General features: G+C 48.9%; 1 protein-coding gene across 8 annotated transcripts in view; it reads left to right on the top strand.

The window, feature by feature from the left end:
- Positions 1–21448, top strand: part of SCML4 (Scm polycomb group protein like 4) — a 76649-nt gene extending 55201 nt beyond the window's left edge. For 6 of the 8 annotated variants that reach the window (XR_014795579.1, XR_014795580.1, XR_014795581.1 and 3 more), the window contains 4 exons: positions 1707–1967; positions 9158–9303; positions 10417–20024; positions 20085–21447. Coding sequence is in view for 1 of the 8 variants with exons in the window: in XM_084890554.1 (XP_084746680.1) it covers positions 1707–1967; positions 9158–9303; positions 10417–10542 (533 nt within the window). In the remaining 7 variants the exon portion in view is untranslated. Of the gene's footprint in view, positions 1–1706; positions 1968–9157; positions 9304–10416 lie in introns of all 8 variants that reach the window. The other 2 variants (XR_014795578.1, XM_084890554.1) reach the window with 2 other exon arrangements.
- Positions 21449–22128: the final 680 nt, after the last annotated feature.

The following is a 22128-nucleotide window of genomic DNA, read 5'->3' as shown; positions in this document are numbered from 1 at the left end:
GCATACCAGAGCACCTGCCCCTGGAGACACAGAGAGGATCAGTGTCCCAGACTATGAGAACTGGCTTGTAAAGGGGATGTAATGACTTACAACGATGCTGGCTCAGAGAGGGTGCTCAGTAGATGTTTAGTATTTCTCCTTCTCACTCCATGCACAAAGCAGCCTCACACATAGCTCTGGAGCCTGGTCCCTTTTAGAATCTTCCTACTGATGTCTTCTGACCCAGAGGGAAGAGAGGCAGTACAGTCCATCCAGGTGAAGGTGCTGAGTTCTAGGTTTCTAAAGACACCCTGCCGCCCTCCATTTGCCACAAAGGGTGAGGCACAGGGCACTGTGAGAAAATACCTTTTCTCACACACACCCTTAGGCTGCTCGGCTTACTCATGCCCAGCAGCCAAAGTGCTCTTCTGGCTTGATTGTACAACACTCTCAAGAATGTGTTCACGCCGAAACTGGTTTGACTCAGTGGATAGAGCATCAGCCTGTGGACCGAAAGGTCTTAGGTTCGATTCCGGTCAAGGGCATGTACCTTGGTTGCAGGCACATCCCCAGTGGGGGGTGTGCAAGGGGCAGCTGATCAATGATTCTCTCTCATCAATGTTATAACTCTCTATCCCTCTCTCTTCCTTTCTGTAAAAAAATATATATATGAATGTGTTCACACCTAACACTGGGCTTCTGCCATGACTTTTAAAACAGCTTTATTGAGATGTGATTTATACATCATGCAATCCACTCACTCAGTGGTTCTTAGTATATTTGCAGATATATGCAGCTGCAACCCCAATTGTAGAACATTTTCAATACCTCAAAATCACATACCCTTTAGCTAGCATCCTCTATCCCCTCAACCTCCATGCCAAAAAAACCATTTTTTTTTTGTCTTTATAAATTTGCCTCTCCGGGACATTTCATAGAATGGCACCACCTTATAGGCAGCCTTTTGTGGCTGGCTTCCTTCATGTGGCATAATGTTTTAAGACACATCTCCTGTAGCTGTATCAGTCCTTCGTTTCTTTTTATGCCTGAGTAATATTCTGTTGTGTGGCACTATCACCTTTTGTTTCATCGGTCATCAGCTGGTAGCCATTTGGTTTGTGTTGGCAATTATGAGCACTTTTCTGTACACATTCACGCACAGATCTTCGTGTGCCTGTTTCTCTTGGTACATGTCTAAGGAGTGCAATTGCGTGGTCCTATGATAGCTCTATTTTATTCATGTGAAGAAGAGCCAGACTGTTTTTCCAAAGAGGCCACACCATTTTACATCCCCGCCCGCAGGGTCTGAGGGGTCCAGTTTTCCAACATTGCCAGGGGAGGGGTAAGTGATGATGGGCCAGAGAAGAGAGTGCAGGGGTGTTCAGATGAGCCCCAGAACACTGCCAGAGGGGCCAGGCCATGGAGGGGGAAGACTTTGGTTTGACTTTTATTTCCAAGTCATCCATCACCAAGATCATTACTTTTCCCGAGGACACACCTCCCATGCCGAGCAGAATGAGCTTTGTTGGGGAGGCGGGTGTCCCTGCCGGGAGGTGAGCTATTTGGGATGGTGTCTAGGGGCCCACTCCTCATCCCTGTGCTCACAGCCGCAGCCCTGCTGCTGGGGGTGGTTCGCCCAGACGGGGGCCAGGCTCCCGGAATCGGAACCGGAATCGGAACCGGGAACCGCTCTCTGATCGCCGCCTCTCTCCCTGCTTTCCGCGCAGCCAAGACCTTCGCCGCCGCAGAGTGCCGCCTGGCGGCCGCCGCAGGCATGAGCCGCTACAGCCTGGACCCCGCCGCCCCCGCCTTCGGCCCGCGGGGCCCCGCGCCCGCCGCGCCCTCCTCGCTGTACTGCAAGAGGCAGCACTCCGGAGAGGGCCCCCGCACCGGCCCCCTGTCCCCCGGAGGCCCCCCGGCACCGGCGCTGAGGCCCCCGGGCTGCAGCCCCAAGAGGAACGGGACCTCTCTGGAAGGAAACAGATGCGGTAACGTAATGCATGCCTGGACCCCAACCCCCCTCCTGCCTCTCCCTCCTGGGCCGGTCAGGACCACAGCAGATGGGGGAGGAGAGGACCATAGCTATTTGAACGTGGGAACGCTGGGAAACCTGAAGTTTCCATAAGTCCCCTCCTCAATGTCTGTGGCTCTTGAACACAGCTGAGGTCGGGCTGTGAGGACAAGCCAGGACATGGTGTGTTAGAGTAGGCGAGGCTGTAGGAGTCAGTAGGCTCCAACATTACGGTGGCTCAAGTACCACAGAAGTTTCTTTTTTTGTTCAGGAGACTAAGGAGGGTGTTCCTAGTTGGTGGGTGCACCCCTAGGGGCCCAGGCTCTGTTCTGTTTGTGGCCCTACTACTCCAAGCCCCAGAGCCCCAAGCACCCAGCGGTGGAGAGGGCAGGAGCAGGAGGAGCAGGCACAGCCTCCCTGGAGCCTGGGCTGGTCACATCCCTCCCGTTCCTGGGTCTTTGGCAGGAGCTGGCCATTTGGCCACACGTCCCTCTAAGAAGGTCTGAGAGGCGTGGGCTAGCTCTGTGCCAGGAACCAGATGTTAGTAAAGTTTTGTCTTGTGTGGTAGGTGACACCGGCGGCTGCAAATAGATGGGTGGGACCAGAGATCTGCCAAATGCACACAGCACTGGCTGTGACCCCATTTCCGTCTCACCGTCACAGGTTGCTTGTTGTGATGCAAAGTACGAAAGTGCCGTCATTCTAGGGATGGCTTAGCGTCCATTCTGGTGTGTGTGTGTGTGTGTGTGTGTGTGTGTGAAATAATTTTTAAACTCCAGTATTTCGTTAGTGAATAGAAGCTATTAGAGCACAGTGGATAATTGCGTGGACTGGGAGCCGGATGACCTGGCTGGGACCCTGGATCTGCTGCTTTCTCTTGAGCAAGTCTGACCTTTTGCACGTCTGAGCGTCTCTGTGCCTCAGTTTCCTCACCTGTAAAACTGGAGTAATAATAATAGCACCTACCTCCTAGGTTTGTTGGGAGGATTAAGTAAGTTCACGTGTGTATTTAGTACAAAGCCCAGGCCAAAGTAAGAACTCAACAAAGGTTAGTCGTTGCAGATCACATGAGCATACCCCTCAACAGAGCAGCTCATCAACTCAGGGGCTGAGAAGTACTGAGAAAGGAGGCCTAGGCCAAGGAGGCAGAGTCTTCATCCTGCCTTTTCGGAGCCTCCCGGGAGCTGGCCGTCTTTCTTAGCAAGCCACGTTTCCTCCTGAGCCTTGGCTCTCTCCGCCAGCAGCCCTGAGAAGCCACAGCTATGAGCACTTTCTTTGTGGGATCCAAGGTCCTCACACACTCCCCTCAGCAAGCCTCACCCACCCCAGACGCGCCTCTGCTGGCTGAGGATGGAGAGGGAAGCAGGGGCCCCGTGACGGGAAGACAGTCCTGAGGGCAGAGCATGGACCCCCTCAGCTAGGGTGGGGGCTTTGGCCAAAGGTAGAGGCACCTGGAGGCCACTCCCCAACACTGACACTCAGGGCCATGGGCCGGGAAGAAAATTCCAGAAGCGAGAGCCGCTGTTCCATCTGATCTCTGAGAACAAGAGAAGGGAACAAGATCTGGCACAAACCGATGTCTTAAAGTAAATGAGGGGGCAGCATTTATTTCCCAGGTTTATCCCCAGAGTCAGAGTAACATCTGGCATATGGTTGGTGTTCAGTGAACATTCACTGTACCTGCCCCCTGCAGCCATGGTGCCCAGAGCCCTCATGTGGCTCCTGGCTCTCAAAACCCTCATTCCTGTGTCCCTCTGGCCTTCACATGTCTCTTCTCTCTTCTCTCAACCTCTTCTCCTCAACCCAACTCCCACTTGCTCAGGGTGGTGATCACAGGATACCACCAGATTGAATTGACTTGTAATCCTAAGCGTGCTGCCTCTGGTTGGTGAAATCTCGAGCCCGGTATCATAAGGGTAGGATTTCAAGCAGTGGGAGGAAGACACGATTTGGGTGGAGAGAACCATCACTTGCTGTAGAATTGTCTGCCCGTCCCAGTCCATCCGGTCCCCCTGGACGAGGGAGACCCAGGGCACGTCAGAGGGGTCTCAAGGGAGCTCAGCTCCCAAAGCCCTTGCTGGCTCTTTCCCACAGACCCTTGAGATGTCCTCTCACCCCAGTTTTAACCATCCTCCGGTCCTTTATTTTGATCTCCACCAGCTCTTTGTTCTGGAATTAGACCCGGATCCGAGTAATCTGCCAGAGGCAGGGCCGGCTCTGAGGAAGCCCTCTCTGTCGGAGCCCCGGCTGGACCCATGACAGCCCCTCTCGCTCAGGACTCCTGCCTCCCAGGGCTTTGGGGAGAAACAGCTCTCCAGTTCCCACTGCCTTCCATTCCAAGCAAACCACCAACTGTATCCTGACTGTCGAAGGTCTCTTTGACAACTTAGACATATTAGTGAGAACTTTGCCTGATATCCTGAAAATCAGAGTTGTTCATAGTCAGCAGATGCCCTCGGGCAGTGGGATGTTCAGAAACACACAGCCGCCAGCCTCCCCGGAGCAAAGCTGCTGCAGGATTAACAGCTGAGATCCGTGGCCGAGCCTCTGTGACACACTGCCGAAAATGAAATTGTTTACCCTTTGTGGGTGCCTTAACTCTTTAGTGCTCCCCAAATCCCTTTTACTCAGTGCTTCCTTCAGGGTGCGAAATGGAACCACAGATACCAGAAAGAGCTAGCCAGCCATACATACTCTCAGCATCCAGATGAAGGAAGTGGGTGGGGAGGGTCAGGGGACAGAGGGCAGTGCTGGCAAATCCGGACTGAGGTTTCCACGTCTGCTTACCTCTCATTGGCCAGAATTTAGTCACATGGCCATGAGCTGCAAGGGAAGCTGGGAAATATAGTTTCAATTCCAAGCAACCATGGTCCCGGCGGGGAAATCAGGGCTTCTATTACAAAGGAAGAAACAGGAAAAAAAGCTATTGGCTAGGCAAGTGGCAGCTCAGCCACACCCCACGATTAGATGTGTTCTTTCTCTCCTGCTTCCTCTGCTGGCACTCTGTTTTCTCGTCTCTAGTATTCCTCCCTCCAGTAGGAGCCAGACCCTCAGCTTTGGGAGGTTTCTTGCTCGTATTTGTCTCCTCTGCAACCCCAGAAGGGGGGCCTGCTTGTTTGAGGCATATGCTACATTTCTATTTAATGAGCAACTAACCCTCTGAGGTTCTTGGGAAGGGCAGAGGGGATGGGAGCAGACAGGACTCCAACACCCCAATCTCTTTAATCGGGGCCCCTTTGTATTTGCAGAGTGGGGCTTTACGTATGCTTTGCTTGAACGTAATTTGCACAGCTAACCGCATTTGGAAGCCATGGAAATAAACCATGTGGGATCAAGTAGAGAGAAAGCTATGGGCCGCCATACCCATTTGTCACCTTGCTGCCTGCTGGGGGCCCTCTGGAGGGCCATTAGTTTTCCCTGTGCACAAGGAACTGCCCCATATTGCTCTGAAATAGCATCCCCAGTGAAAGCAGTTGGTATGAAGGAACCAAGCCCCTTTAAGAGGGTTTGACCCGAGTCATAAACCTTGGAAGGAATCTAGCAATGAATTCCCCCCTACCCTCCCACCCCCCACCCATGGTGCCAATCAAAATGGATTAAAACCAGAGGCAGAACACGGCACGAGGCTGCAGGCAGGGGAGTGGATATGGACGACGTGACAAAGCTGTGAGCCTTCCCTCTCACGTGAACACTTTCCCTGGCCGCCTGCTGTCTCGATACATCACACCCATCACCTCTGCCAGTGGACTCGGAAGGGATGTCATCACAGGACACATTTACCTGTTGTGTTTTGCTGATCCTCGGGTGAAAACTCAAGAGCTCTCTCCCGTCTCTCCTCCGGGATATGTAATCACTGAGAGCCGTAAAGAGGCTGCAGACAACAAAAGCGTCCTGACTCTTGCCTCTATAACAGGACGTGCTGTAGAATTCCCAGACACAACTTCAGGCCCAGGCTTCAGAATCAAGGAACAAAGTAAATCAGACATTGTTATTAGCACCCACTTGCTTCCCATGAGTTGGAGTTTGCTTTCGTAGTGTATGGCGTCCGGGTGACGGACAGACAATTCCGCCGGAACAAGGATGGGAACAGCACTGTATGTGATGTGAGTGGGTGGCTGAAGGCAGGGCAAGGGTCTGTTCATTCTGGGGAGAAGAGTTGCACCCGCTAAGACTTAGAGAGATGCCAGCAGAGCTCAACATGCCAGGGGATCGTCTCGGGTCTAAGGATGGAGCTGACAGGGTGCAGCTCCAGAGACAAACAGAACAATTGCACACACTGAATCACAGCAGTGATTTGCCCCACAGGACAAGTATGGCTGCTATGGGAGAGTCCGGTAGGGAGAGCTTGCTGGGCCTCCTCTGGGGAGTCAGGAAAGGTTTCCCAGAGAGGTGACCGTGGAGCCAGCTGGAAGGGGAAGCAGGAGCTGGCCGGGAGGGCAGTGGGGACAAGAGGTGAGATCAAGCTGCGTGCCCAGGGGCCACAGTGGTAGCAGAAGATGAATCAGCCCTGCTGGGCCTCTCTTCAGGCCTACGGCCTCTCCTTGTCTCTAGAGGCATCCTCTCTTCTCATACAAACATGGCAGCTGGTCTTGAAGGAATAAAATTAAAACTTGATTACAATCTAAGAATTGGGCAGGCCCTCTTCTGTCTCCCACCTCCCTCCCCTCATAGGGAAGACTATTGTAATAGAAACAATGAAAGACAACACTTTTAAGTTGCCTGATGCTGCCCAGATTGCGGGCTAACCTGCCACCTTATGCACTGCCTGCCTTGTTTCTAGGAAGGGTGCATTCTATGGAGCAGGTGAGGAGGAGGAGCTGAGGACAGATCTACCCTCCCCATTGCCTTCACCCTGTCTCCTCCAGCCCAGCTCTGGCTGCTAAGGGGATCTACAGGCAGCCCGAAGAAAGGCAGCCTAGTCCCCTTTTGGGCACTGATGGGCTTTCCTTCAGAAGCTTCTGATCTGGTTCCAGCCCAAAGCTACACATTCACTGATTCTTACAATATTCGTGAGAAACAAGTTGAAGAAACAGCAGCCCATAGAGAATGATCAGGGCCAGGAAAGGGACCGGGAGCTTGGCTGTTCTTGGTTCTTCATCCCATGGGCTTTGCACATGGACACAGATGAAGGTCTCAGGTGAAGCTCTGTTGTGTGAGCGGCTAACCGTGAGTGTTGCAAAGGGCAGCCTGTGGTGTAAAGGGGCTATGCAGTGTCTCAGGTGGAAGGGACCTTCGAGGTCCTTCCCAGCTCCCTTATTTCACACCCAAGAGGCACAGAGTAGCTGGTGGGCGGTAGGGATTTCTGACTCCGAGCTCATTGCTCATTCCCTTCTTCTCGTGACCCCATTGTTAGCTAAGTCATTTATGATTGCACAAAAGGGAATTACGCACGTGCTTGTGGGTGTGTGAGGCAGGAGAGACTCGGAGGTAGCCGTACAAGTGCTTGTGCTGTGAGAATGCTGGGACTGCTTTGAACCCTGATTCCTAGTCATTCTATTCCTGGGGAATGTGAATTCCGCTTTAGAAATGACAACAGCCATCTTTAGTTACACATGGGTTTCTCTTTCACGGCTCCAGCCACCCAGGGAGTGGACAGGATCGTGCACTGCGTCCTCCGTGCTGGAGAATGCTGTCTCCCTAACGACCCCAGGCGAGCACGTTGTACGCTCTGTTCTTTTAGGAGCAGGATTTTTTTTCACATCCATAACATCTCACCACTGTCCATCACCTCTGCCTGGCCGTACCCGTCCGTCTTCCTGACACCTTCACAGCGCTGGAGGGGCTGGTGTGTCTGTTATCTCTGCGAGCAGAGGCCACTGCAAAGGCTTTGCAAACCTGCTACCTACCGGAAAGCTCCATTTCTCTTCCTTATAGAGGGATTCGTGTGCTTTGGAGCTTGAGCAACTTCAGGGGTGTGACAGGCCTCCTGCTGCTCTGTCTTGTGTGACCAAAGGCCCCTCAGAGAGCTCCCAGGCCCGGCTGCAGCCCTTCCAGCCTGGAGAAGTGAAAAATGCTGCAGTGAGCAGCAGGCGCCAGGAGGGGGCCTCTCTCCCTCCAGCGCCATCCCCTGGCGCACCGCCTCCTAGAGACACACACCTCCCTTGCTCTGTCCTTCCTGTTCCCTGGCCCTGCTCAGAGGAACTCAGGCTCCCACAGAGGAGGCTGTGAGTCGGCCTGGAATCTTTTCATTCTCTCAAATACAGGAAATTAGATTTGCCCTCTGCTCTGATCACTCTAAAATCATTCTTGGCACCGTGGTCTTCCAGCCTTTGAAACCAGAGCATCTATTATCACGCTGACTAATGCCGAAGCTTCGACGGGGTGGGATCCAGAGGCAAGCGCGATTCCGTGATGCCTCGTCCCCATGTTGAGTGCAGATGTCTTTAAAGGCTGTGGAGTCACCTCTAATGAGCACACATCTGCATGCAGAGGGCTTGGGAGGAGGGGCGGGGGGGGGGAGGGGAGGACGGCGACAGTTCCCGGCAAAAGTGCCCGTGCCAGACAACCTCAGGGGCCTCTTCCAGCTGCAACAAGGAAAAGGCAGGGAAATGTCCAAGAAAGCCCAGTTCTCAGCCAAACCATTACGTTGTGAGGCTGTGCTTTCCTCGAGCACCGTACAGTGTGGAGGGAAGAAGGGACGCAGAGAACCGTGGCCCCCTGAGGCTGGAGAAGGGAACAGAGCGAAGGCTCCCCCACATCTGAGACAGGATTGTTCTGTGGGAAAGCGGCCTCACTAGTCAGAGCCTCAGCTTTTTTTCTGGCCTGAAAGGGGGATTAAGGATTACCCACACAAGGCTCTCGTATGAGTTATTTACACTGTTTCTGCAAAAGATACTGAATCATTTTACATTGATCGACCCAGTTTTTACAAATACATACTTAGAGCAATGGAGAAGCCAATGATTACAAACCCCGTAATGAGAGGACACCGTTTCCCACCAAACAGTTTGCCTAGGCTCCACCCGCATCAGCACCCAGCTCAAGGTGGACAAGGGAAGCTGGAGGAACGCCGGGTCACAACCAGAGTGCAGCCACTCACAGCCCTGCTCTGCCACAGGAGGTTACTCAGACCAGCACCTTGGACTTGAGGGCCCGGTGGAAGCAGATAGGTGCTGAGGCCCTTGTCCTGGTGTCTAATGGTCTTGCTCTCCATGTTCACCCATCCAGCCTCAAGCCCTTCTCCAGACGGGCAGGACGGCAGGCGGCCAAGGAGCAGGAACCCGTCCACCTGGACCGTGGAGGACGTGGTCCGGTTTGTGAAAGACGCTGACCCGCAGGCTCTGGGGCCTCATGTGGAGCTCTTCAGAAAGCATGTATGTGTGTGGTGGGCCCGGCCCCGGGGAGGAGGGGAGGGGAGGCATGGGAGGAGGGTGAGGTTCAGGGAGCTGGGGGCTGGGAGTGGTTCTGAACTGAGCTCTGAGGGCACCACTCAAGGAGGCTGGTTCTTCTCAGAGCACAACCACCACTTCGTTTGTTTTAGAGGGATATTTGTCCCATCGGTTCCATCATGTTGTCCTTTAACAGGAGTGCCTGTTTTCCTGCCCATCCATCAATCCATCCGTGCATTCAACAAATATTTTTAGCACACCTACGATATACCAGGCACACTATTAGTGCCTGGTCCTAAGAAGTTTGAGGGTTAAGGGAGAAGATGCATCCGAGTGTCTAGCATGGTGCCTGGATTGTAGATAGCCTTCAGTTAGCAGGCATTCTTACAATCATGTAGGAGATCCTGAAATATGTAAAGGTGGTAAATGAAAAAAAAAGAAAAAAAAGATAAGAATTCATATTTAACCTGCCAAGCTTTCTATGTCAGTTTTCTATTGCTGTTATCCTCAATTCCCACAAATGTAGTAGCTATGAATAGCAATTCACTTTTCGGTCCTGGAGACCAGAAGTCCGAGATCAGCCTGGTCTTCATCTGGTGAGAACCCCTTCCCAGGTTGCAGATTGTCATCTTCTCGTTGTGTAAGGACACTGATCCCATTCGTGAGGACTTCACCATGGTGATCTAATTACCTCCAAAGTAACCACCTTTTGGAGGCAAGGATTTCAACATATGAATGGGGAGGGGTCAGGGAACACTCAGTCCATCGCACACTTCTTGCTCATTTAGCCCTAGATCGGATGAGGAGATAGACATCATAGGTGAGATATTAGGACCCTGCTGGAGTTATGTTTAATTCCTTCAACCCTGATAAAGTAGGAATATGAAAGATCCACTGTATTAAATTACCCCAGGGAGAGGAGCATATAACATGTTTGCTCCATCTTTTAAAGAAGGTATTGCGTGGGGACTAAGAACATGTTCCTAAGTGCATCCACATTCCCTTACCTCACCCCCTGACCACACTTTCACTGTAGCCACCGCCTGGATCGCTCTGACCATCTTCTGGGTTTCCTTTGTTCTGACCCTGTTCCACCAGGAGATTGACGGCAATGCCCTCTTGTTGCTGAAGAGTGACATGATTATGAAGTACCTGGGCCTGAAGCTGGGGCCTGCGCTGAAGCTCTGTTACCATATTGACAAACTGAAGCAGGCCAAGTTCTGAAAGTTTCTAGAAGACAGAAGCAAAATCCAGACAGCAGATCTCGAGATCATCTCTGCCTTACCAACATCCAGCCACCATGGAAAAACAGATTCTCTTCTCAAAACAACAGGCACAAAGACGGGGTCTTTTTACAAAACGCCTTGCCTTTTCCAAAAGTCAACCTGGCCCCATTTCAAAGGCTCTTTTGTGTTAATGATTTGCCAAAAAAAATTACAAAAATGCCTATTATCTGTAACATTCCTAATAGGTTGGTTGCCATCAGAGTAGGTCCTATTTGGACAATGAGAGTGTGGGGAACTGAGTGCTATCGCCCAAGGTGAACCCTGGAGGGTTCCACGGGTGGGAAAAGACCTTGGTCTCGCTCTGCAGGCCTTGTGGCCACGCCCACCACAGCACCACCTGTCTTCGACTGTGACCCGGGGACGTATCATTGTGAGCCTTGCTTGATTTAGCTCTGAAGGCTGTCTTTGGAGATAAATGCCTCCCCTTGCACTATCTGGAAAACTTGAATTCTTTTGCTCTCCGAAAGAGAAGAAAAAAACCAACCCTTTTCTATTCCCAGTGATCTGAAGTACTGTGTTATCCCACTAGAGGGCAGACTGCTAATGAGATTTCAGGACCGTCACTCCTGCAGGCTGATAATTCTGTCCTCAGTAGGAGGGTTAGGGCTTCTGTGAGCAAGATCTAGCCTACACAGCATAGGGAATTTATTCCAAGGTCAGCACCGTGGATTGCAGACGTGGGAAGACCTAATTACCTCCCAAAGGTAATTGGAAAGAAACCATCTTCTAGAAGGTTCTGGTTTTTAGCCAATCATTATTACGGACTGATGCACAAGCAGCGAAGGCAAGAAATTGGAAGTTCGTTCATCCCAGATGGGGCTTTGGAGTTTCTTCTCTTCCAGAATCCTTACTGAGGTGTCAATACGTTGGCCCGCCGAACAGTCTTAGTGACATTTAGCCATGGGTGTTTCTTTAAAAAAGAAGAAAAATGTCTCAACTGAGCTTTGAAATGAGAGTGTTGGTTGCTAGTTACATTGCTGGATTATGTAGTTGTATCTGTGGCTAATTTTTCTAGTCCTTAACAAACACGCAGACATGCAATTATTGGGCTTAATTCCGTTTACAAATAGGTTTCCCCTCTTCGCGGTGGAGTAATGGGAAAAAATTGATTTTCTACCCCTTTGCAGCTGTGTCCAGGGAAGGACGGTGCATCCACAATTTGCTAGACAGAAGGACAACTTTGTCTTCATGCTTCTTTCTATCCCTTTCCCTCTCTCTTTTTTCCCTTCCTCTCTCACTGAACAGAAAACATATCTTTAAAATGAATTCACCTTTGCCAGGGCATTTCCTCTTTCTTAAAAGATAAATAAATAAAAACTCGTAGTTGGAGGTGAGGAGATGAAGACCAGGCTTTGCTATCTGAAGGGTGAGGATCAAAAAGAACCCCAGGGTTTCCCTTGGCCCAGATACCTCCAGGAGGCAGCCTTTGCAGGGGTCTCGGTGGGAGAGTGGAACCGGCTGGGATTTCTGCCCCTCACCCCTCAGCCAGGTGCCCTTGTGCAGGACATGGCCTGCCCAAACCCCAAGGCAGCCCCGGGGAGCTTTGTAAACTGATTCTTTGGAAACTGGTTAGCCTTAGATGAAGATCATAAGAAATACTCCGTGCCATGCTGTGAGAGGTCTGGAATCCCCTCAACAACCCACGCTTCTCCACTGATTCTGCTCAACCCTCTGGAACTCATGGTGCCTCTTCCATCAACATATACCTCATTGAGAGACTTTCACAGCTCCCCCCTCCCCCAACCCTCACTAGCAACCCCCTCACTACAAAAACATGAACACTGTGCCCCCAGATCGAAACCACCCCCAAACAACGCCAAAGGGGTGCTGTGGGTAGTTTTCAGGGGTGAGAGATGTGGCCATCTCGAGTCTAGGGGAACACTGGATCCATGTTCACGTGCAACTGCTCTCACGGAGGTGCTATCTCGTTTTGTATTAAACTTGAAGCAGGACAGATTGCTGAAGCCATGATATTTAAGGTTTGACTTTTTGGAAATCTCATTCCTCTGAAAACAAATGCTGCCGTATCAGAGAGTAGCGCGGAGAGGGAATTCTCCCTCGCCTGTTTCTGCACTGGAATGCACTTAGCCAACCAAATCATTGCGGCACTGCTGCAATAATAATTAATTTTCACCCCTTTCAGAAATCTTGTCAAACCAGGCAGCCACATAGCCCAGCAAATGTAAAACATGCCAGGCCATTTCCTCCAAACAGACCTTAAAGAGTCGGGCCGTGTGTGCGTCGCTCTTGTCTAAATGTGAGCTTATGTGGGGCCCCACACTTGCACAGATGTTGTAGTTGTTATGCCACTATCGTAGCTTTGCTTCAGGTTGGGACGTATAATGCTATAGTTTTGCGTGTTTTCAAATTAGAGAGTGTGTGTTCATGTTCCAAATATTTTCAATTATACTTTTCTTTAAACACTTTTTTAAAAAATATAGAGACAATTCTATTGCCTAAGATGTTTTAAATGTTTTATGAAGCACATTATTCCTTTGGTGAAGACTTCAGGTAAAAGGTTGTGTGTGTGTGTGTGTGTGTGTGTGTGTGTGTGAGAGAGAGAGAGAGAGAGAGAGAGAGAGAGAGAGAGAGAGAGAGAGAGAGAGTCCTAACACTAGTTGGAAGAGCCTTAGGAAGTGGCTGGGAGTGTATCAGCTGTTATGTTTGTTTGGTTAAATGTGTGTCTCAAGCTTTGTAACAGGAAGGCAGAAAGTGCTTACCTTCTATTGCCAGCAGGGGGTGCCCTGGAGGCAGCTGGGGGCTTCTGGGCCTACCCAACTCGGAGATGACTGAGGCTCACTGACCAAAGGGGAGAGGCCAGCCAGGGAGACCTGTAGGCAAGGAGCAATATTCTTCAGCGTCTGGTTCACTGCCCACTGGACACTGGCTCCTGGCATTTCCATCAGCCGGGCTGCCAAGCTTGTTTCCTTCCAGCAGAAAAAAGGAGTGAAGGGCTCTGCTGGAGAATCAGTATGATATTGAAATACACAGCAGAGGAATGCCGAGCTGAGGTGGGCATGCTTGAAAAGGAAATCAGTGAGGGGGGGTGACAAAACTATGAATTTCTTAGGAAAACAAGGAAAGAGCACCTCTTCTAACACTCCCAGCCCTTGAAGCTGCAATAGTCTATTTTTGTATTTACATCTTGTATGAGACGTTTTTTACTTTTTAAATATTAAAATTATTTTAAGTTGTTTTTTGAGATTGTTTTAGGAGAACTTTGTCATATCTCTGAAGATAGTTGGAAATGCTCGGAGGTGACATGGAACCGGAATTTAGTCATTGTCAGGAGGTCGCGAAAGATGAGAAATGATGTTTTCTCTCTGAAGAAGCAGCCAGGTTTTCATGTGTGTGAGCAGAAGGCGGTGCTGTTCGATGTCTGTTCTGATGGGACACTTTTTCAACACTTCTCCGATGGGGTCTCATAAAAAAAAAAAAAAAATCTCAGATAACAAAACATGGGATGGTGAAGGAGCAGATACATTTTTAAAAAGGTAATCTCTTGTTAAGGAGAAAGTGAAAGCCTGCCCGGGGTTGTGGTTCAGGAACACACTCCAAGCGCGGAGGAGAGCTGTCCTGCCACGTGCACCTCCTGCGGCAGGAGGCCATGCCCAGGCTGGCGCTGCATCTGGCAGGTGGAGGGACACACAGGTGCCTGCAGACGCCCCACCCTGTCATTCCAGCAGCCGCACGCACCCTGCACCTGAGCTCCTCCGGGAGGAGCCTGCACTCCCAGGGTGTCTGTCCTCCCTCCTCCTCCGAGATGATTCCTTCACGGACAATTGGAAGCCGGAGTTTTTGGGAACGCAGCATTTATTTGAAAGGGAATCGCTCTTATTTATTGCCACCAGTTAAATATTACGGAAACATGTCTGCTAACAATTTGCTTTGTGTAATTTGCTCTAATGCTAATGGACAGCAGCTGGGACACTTCCTGGGGTAAATTCCTCCGCGGTCGCCGCGGTATGCTCACACATGGACGGCACCGGGGCGCTGCGCTCCAGAAGAAAGCCCGCGCCGCTCGCCCCGCGCCAGGAAATTCCCCCCGACGGGGGAGCAAAAGCACGTTTTCAGGGGAACATTTGCTGCCCTGCACCCTCTGCTTCCCCACGCAGGGCCCCAGACCTGCGCGCCGAAACCCTACAGGGAGAGCTTGGGGTTCCAGAGGAAGAGACAGCACGCAGAGCTGAAGAATGACACCCTCCTCCGGGTCCGAGAGCTGGGCCAGGGTTGGTTCTGAGAGGCAGGGGCAGGAGAGGAGCAGAGACCCACTCAAGAGCCCAAGCTTGTTCGGCAGCCGATTAAATAACGATGTCAGATAGTGTGGGGACAGAGCATCCTTCTGCCTAAAGCAAGCATGTCAAACTCGAGGCCGGGGTGCGGTGGGGGTGGGGGGAGGCCCCCATGCCATGCTTGTCCTAAAGGGTCTAAAATTCCACTTAGACTTGCTCTGGGCAGCCAGCCCACCATGCTCTGCTCTGTAGCTTGACCTCATGACCTGAGCCTTAGAGGCACTTCCGTGGAGGCTTATGGCAAAGGCCAACCCAAATGCCTTCCCCTGGAGCCTCCCGTGAAACCTCCCCTCGGCCTCGCTTCTCCAAACAGCCCACTGTGAAACGCCAGGCCCTCCGTGGGCGTCACTTCAGAGTGAGCGTGTGTGACCCGAGGCTGCCTCCCTCCGCGAGGCAGCATCCTCTCCCCGTCCCTCCCGCGCGCTGGGACGCCTTCCCCACGGCCCTGAGAAAAGGCCCTGCCCGGCCACTTCCCTTGCGGAGGAGCTCACTCCCATAGGAAGTGGCTTGTTTCTTTGTTGGACAGCTCTGGTTGTGAAAGTTATTTCTCAGGGAGACACAGATGTCTGTGAATCAGACACAGACGTTTGAGAGGGAGCCAGCTCTGCGATCTTTCCCTTTTTAACAGAGCTTGTCCATGCAGTAACCACACCCGTTATTACAAACTGACGTTGGCAAGCGATCCCAGCCCCGCTGCACGAGGACAGAGGAGCAGACACTCGATAGAAATGTAGAACTCGGGGAAGGTCGTGGTCCTCGGGTTCATCAGCCTTGTCATAAAACACGAGCGGCATTTCTGTGGCCTCAAATGCACACGGAAAGCGTGGCCCGGAGAATTTTCCGTGTCGTTGTAAATCTGGCTGTGTTCACATGAACGTGTGATAGAGTTACGTAAGCCTGTGTGAAAGCATCGATAAGGCCAGGCGCCTCCCAGTTGTTGAACTGTGAAAAAGATGCTTTGGCAAGCGGAGGCCCTGCCACTTAATTGTACCGGCTGGTGATATAATGGATGAAGGAAGCTTTAGTTTAGACCAAAGCAGGTTAGGATTGATGATAGAAAAGTACATTTTGTGAATTTATGGGAGAGTCAGACAGTTTATGACCCCTCTGCCCAACTCAGATGTCGTGCTTTGTCCAGGCATGAGTGAGTGTGTATTTGAGCGAATGCAAGGAGGAATGGGAATTGGGGAAGAGTTGTGAAGGGATTGCAAAGGAGATTTTGCTTTTTAGAGCACTCTCTCTTAGGAGAACTACCTAGCAATGATTTATAAATCAGATTCAAAAGTATGCCAAGTATGTAGTTGATGTAGCTTGCTTAGATAAAATTCTGGAGCAGATAGATTTTCTATAAAAATACTTCCATCTTGGTACTTGGAGAAAGTAGGTACTATCCAGCACCTGCCATATAAAAGGCACCTCATTAATATGCCTTGGATGACTGACTGAATGAATGTTTGACCAGTGTTCATATTTTCTCCAAAAGCCACTAGTTTTCTTGAAGCCCATTATCTTCACTGAAAGAAAATGGCCAAAAGGAGCAGACCACAAGAGGAGCACAAGGCCTTCATTTCCTCTGGCTCTTCAGGTGCTCAGATCGGTCACCCTCCAAAGTCACTGACTTGTATTTCACTCATGGTTTTTTGTTTTTTTTTAAAAAAATAATGTTGTGTTTCTTTAAAAAAAATATTTTTATTGATTTCAGAGAGGAAGGGAGAGGGAGAGAGAGATAGAAACATGAATAATGAAAGAGAATCATTAATTGGCTGCCTCCTGCACACTCCACACTGGGGATCAAGCCCGGAACCTGGGAATGTGCCCTGACCAGAAATCCAACTACGACCTCCTGGTTCATAGGTCAATGCTCAACCACCGGACCATGCCGGCTGGGCTCGCTCGTGTCTTTTTGTCTTCATATTTTCCATTCTGCTTGGCCTAACACTCCACTGCAAGCATTAGAGAGTAATAGTGGATTGTTTACAACTTTACTTTTAAAACATCTTTTCTCAATCCATGATGCCTCTCAGAAATGAGTAGGGTTTCCATCAGCTGGTGAGCTGCAGAGAGCTCTTTCATGACCCCTATACTCCCAATATCTTGCTCACTTTGGGAAGGAGGTCAGCCCAGCTGGACCTTCCCTGCAAGCCACTGTGATATGTGCCGATGGTAGGAAGACTGAGAATATGCAGCCCGCAGGAAATGGGTAGATGAGAACTTTCCAAGTCCTCTTCCATTTTTTACTCATCTCCTCTCTTGAAAACAGAATTAGAAATATCAGGGGAGTCTCTTTTCCCCCAAATGGTTACATACAAGCTTTGAGCATAGAATCACATGACCATTCTCCCCCCCCCCCCCATAAGCCACACCAAAACGTAGAGTGTTTCACCTTCAAAGAAATCACCTCAAAAGTTTGAGTGCATGTTCCAATTCGTTGTCATTGCTCTGAATATTTTTAGTACATCTCTTTTGGGGCATCTTTAGAAGCTAGGACACATTCTTTTCCAAGTGATGTTGGAAGCCCATTGTGGTCATGTGAGGGTGCATGTTTTCTTCTGAAGTGAGCCAAAGCCCCTGGGGTGGTGTCTGATGGACTAACAGGTGTAAAGTGATGTGTCTCCAGACTCATTAGGTCTTTTCCTTGCATGTGTTCTTACGGGGTACAAATGGTTTGTGCAATAACAGCCACAATGCACTTGTTAATTTAAATAGATATGCAGATATCAGTGTGAGAGGCTGCAATGTATAGACTACTTTGAAGGCCAATATTAAGTTCGCTTTAAAGGAATCTCATTCTGTACCTTTAGGCATTGTTAGCTGAGGATATTGTGATGTGTGCAAATACACAGAGACAGCCCTCCTACCTAGAACGCTAGAATCCCAGAGGAACTGGGAGGAAGAAGCTTGAGGGATACCTGAATGGCTCACCTCCAGTGACGAGACTTCTTCCCTCTCTCTCTCATGGGTTCCACACCGCCTAGTAGGGGCAGATATGGTGCAATGCAAAAGAAACAAGCTCTCCGATTACTGCCCGCCACACCTCCATCTCCCCATCTTGAAAACGAGGCGGCATCCAGAGGACCTTTAAAGACATTTCCAGCACAGTTCTCCTTAGCAAAGGCCCGTGGGGCTATTGGTTTCTCACTCTTCTGCTTCATGACTTTCAGGTTCTGCCTCTCCTCCTGTCTGATCTCATCTACGGTAGATACCTTCTCTCCCAGGCTCGAGACTCCTCCTCAAAGCCTGGTAACCATCACTTTGCTATCCCTTCTCATCATTTTTTTACTTTCCATTTCCTGCTCCTGTCTCTTCATGTTTCTTTCTTTTTTTTCCTTTTTCTTTTTTTCTTTTTCTCTGTTCCACCAGCTCAAATGCCTTTTGGGAAGGAAAGGGGTAGAGAGAGAAATAAAGAATTAACAAGTTGCCTCTTCTCTCCCTGGCTTGGAATTCCTGACCCTGGCCTGCCTTCCACTGTCCCATCATCACCCGCCCACAGCACTCCTGGGCTCTGTCATACGTCCAGCTTGTCCACTTGTTCTTTCCATTTTCAAGGTCTAGTCCTTTCCGTCTGGCCTTGGGTTTGGGAACAAGAGTCTAATCCCTTTTGACTGCTCTATTCGGTGACTCACTCTGACGGCTCACTAATAACCGTCATCAGCTTTCCTCAAGCACAAGCCCAAATACCCATCCCACTGGGTGGGTCTCCCGCCTCCTTCAGCCCTGAAGGTCAAGAGTCATGTGACCTGGAGCCCATCTGACATACCTCTTGAGAAGCATGAGCTGAGTTGTTTTTCCCAGCCATTGCCTCCTGCAATCTGTATGGAGTCACTCTCACATCCAGTAGCAATTCCGGTCATTCCAAGTCCTTTACAATAGAACATGCGGCTTGTCCAAACCCACTGACTGCATCTACAAGTGACCAAAGCCAGGCCAGTGGGTCTGTTTAAGTAAGAAGGGTCCAGTCAGGACCAAAGATGAGGCGCAAAATGACGACATCAGAAGCATTTCTGGGAGAAGGTTTTGTTTTTAGACATTTCCAAGTCTGCTGAGACGTGTGCAATATTAAGTGGCTTGAGTGCGGGCAAGGGAAGATGATGATGTATTTCCCAAAAGGAAATGTGGTTTAGGGAAGGGGAAAAGGCAGCAAAATTTTGGAAAGGGGATGCTCTATTCCTGGCCTTTATCCAGCACGATCACACACCCTTGAGGTCTGTCTGGAGGTTAAACTTGTTTCTCTGCAGGAACTCAAAGTGTTTCTGCCCAAGGGTGAGAGACTTTGGAGGACTAACTTCTTCGTGTGCATATTCATGTGTGCATTTCCATCACGTCATAAACCTCAGTATTGAATTTGCTGTCTTTGTTCAGCGATATCTTTGATCACTTGAAGATTTAAAAAAAAATTTAAATGAGTTCTCATTTCATACAGAAATTTTGAAGTATCAGTTACTTCATATAGGGGACATTTCCATTTTACAGACATAGTTGATTAGAATGTTTCTCTTCTGTAAATACCTAGAGATAATTTTGTTAATATAAAGATTTTATACTTTACCTACATTTGTAGATATTTTACTTTTTATTCTGTACATACAAGAAAACTAAATCAATGAATAAAATAAAATCATTTCATCATAATTGTCTTCTGTTGCTATTGTCTCTCTACAGTCGCAGTAAAAAGTTTTTGTTAATTAGGTGCCACTGTAACCTCTCTAAGCATCAGGAGGCCCGAAGATTTGTGTTTTACTCGAAGGTTTGTGTTTTACTCGCCATGAGAGGCTGTAATTGTCTGACAAGGCTCTCGCTAAATAATGAGGGCATCTGAGTAAGCGGAAATCCATGTTCTCTACGCTTGTGAGGTTGAATGCTAATGATTGAAATGTTATGCCTTTTGTTTTGAAAGCCGAGGGGCTTATTTTCAGATTCTTTCTGTAACTCGGCTTTAGTTAATCTCATGTTTCTACTGTTTTATTCTACCTCTCTCCCCGATATGCCCAGGCAGGAGGCTTTCTGAAATCTCTCCATCTGGGAGAGTGGCAGCTGCAACCTCTCTCTGGGAGAGCTTCTGTCTTTAACGTGCACTGCATGAAAGAGCCAGGAACCAAGGGTGCAAATAGGTCACCACCTCATCTCCAAGGTCACCACCTCATCTCCAAGGTCACCTCCTCATCTCCAAGGTCACCTCCTCATCTCCAAGGTCACCTCCTCATCTCCAAGGTCACTTCCTCATCTCCCAAAGAGAAAAACACGGTTGGCCACATTTCCTTTTCCCTGCCTAGATGGCCTTCCTTTCCTTCTAATTAAAGACCTTTAAAGGGTGGGTGTGTACGTATTCATATGTGCATTTAAGGTTGAGTTAGAGAATTTGAGACAATGGTCATGGAGCAAAAGTTTGTGCATCCTTTGCTTGTGTGAGGCAGGTGTGCAAAGGAAGTGGTGTAAGTGCTGTGGGTACTCTACCAGTAATTACTTGAAAATCCATTGTGCTTTCACCTTTTGTGGGCATAATGTAATTTGGGAACGTTGCTTCAACTCCGTGCTTTATTTAGAAGCTCTCTGGGAGTGTGGAGCTTTGAGTTTAAGAAATGGTGTAGAGTTAGGGCCCAGCTTTTTTTTTTTTTTTTTTTTTTATACCAATGGATCTAATTTTGCAGACCAGAAATCAGTGAATAGAACTCATTGTAATGGGGAACAGCATTTACATAGGAGAGAAAGAGCAGTAAACTCTGCCATCTGGGGAAAGAGCCTCTCCTTAATGTTTGCTCTTTGCAAGCATGATGCAATCAGCGTTTCTTAATATTGGGACAATCCCCTCACCTCCAAGTGTTCCTGTGTAATTGTGCTACATAATGGGAAATTATAACAGGCAATTTGGTTCTGTAATTCAGTTTGCAAAGCATGCAAACATAAGATAACTAGGTTACATGCAAATAGGCATTACACGAAGGTACAAAAGCCAGGGAGAGAAAAGATGCTGTGTCCATAACTTAGAGACAACCTAAATTTTATTCCTCATGTGCCTCAAAGCATAGTTTATTAAAGTATTTATCCTCTAGTTTAACTTCATCACGTACAGTTTATACAGATACATTATCTATGTATGAACATATAGGTATTCTGCTGCATATATTTACAAACCTCTCCTCTGCAATAAGCAGGCTCCCAGCAAAGCACGTTCTTCAGGAGTGAGTTGATGTGCTCATTTCGTTTTTACTATGTACAGTGTTTTAATGAATAGATTATTATATATAAGACGTCATATCAAAAGGTGCTTTTAATTTTTTTTTAAAGCCTTTTTGCTGTTGTTTGTAACTTTTTCTTTTGGGCCAATTCGTTCATTATTGAGAGGTCTGTTTTTTATGTACTCCCTTCAACAGTGACTGGTAGGTACACTATAGTCAGATATGTACAGTTTCATGAAATAATACTAGCCTAGCTGAAAGCGGTTTGGCTCAGTGGTAGAGCGTTGGTCTGCAGACTGAAAGGTCCCAGGTTCGATTCCGGTCAGGGGCATGTGTGTTGGTTGCGGGCACATCCCCGGTAGGGGGTGTGCAAGAGGCAGCTGGTCGATGTTTCTCTCTCATCAACGTTTCTAGCTCTCTATCTCTCTCCCTTCCTCTTTGTAAAAAATCAATAAAATATATATATATATATATATATATATATGAAATAATACTAGCCTTAATGATTTTAATATTTGGGCATTTTTTTTGTTGTTTTTTTGTTTTGTTTTGTTTTTAATTTTGGAAGCAGTGTGTGTTTTTTCTAGTACAGTGTGTCACGAGCCTGAGAGTGATTCAATAAAATTTCTAAGTCTTAAGATTCCAAGACAGTGCAGTATTTTCTGTTCATGCTGTAAAAAGTATTTCTGTATTTTTAATAAAGAATGGAATTTATATGAGCCTCTGTGTATGTTACCTGATCAACTTCTTGGTGTCCCTTATTTCCTTAGCTCCCATAAGTAGACAGCACGGAAAAGCCTCTCAGAGGCCTAATTCACAGCTAAGGGAGGCCCTCCGCGTGGCCAGGCCAGTGCTGCTGGCCTGGGAGTGACTTGTTGCAGGAGCTCAGGGCTCTCTATGAACTATACTTCCCATCTCCCCGACCTTCCCATTCTGGCCTGGGACTACGAAGGGGCAGCCCAGACAGGAAAGGAACCTGAGATTGGCCAGAGCCCCCAGGTAAGTGTCTGCCCAGGGTCATCATGTTGGACTAGTCTCTCTTCTAGGATCTCCTTCCTC

The sequence above is a fragment of the Pipistrellus hanaki genome (genome assembly GCF_964339955.1).
Source record: "Pipistrellus hanaki genome assembly, chromosome: 7".
In the NCBI taxonomy this organism is placed as follows: domain Eukaryota; kingdom Metazoa; phylum Chordata; class Mammalia; order Chiroptera; family Vespertilionidae; genus Pipistrellus; species Pipistrellus hanaki.
Note: the sequence above shows the minus strand (reverse complement) of the source record. Positions and strands in the feature narration are given on the sequence as shown.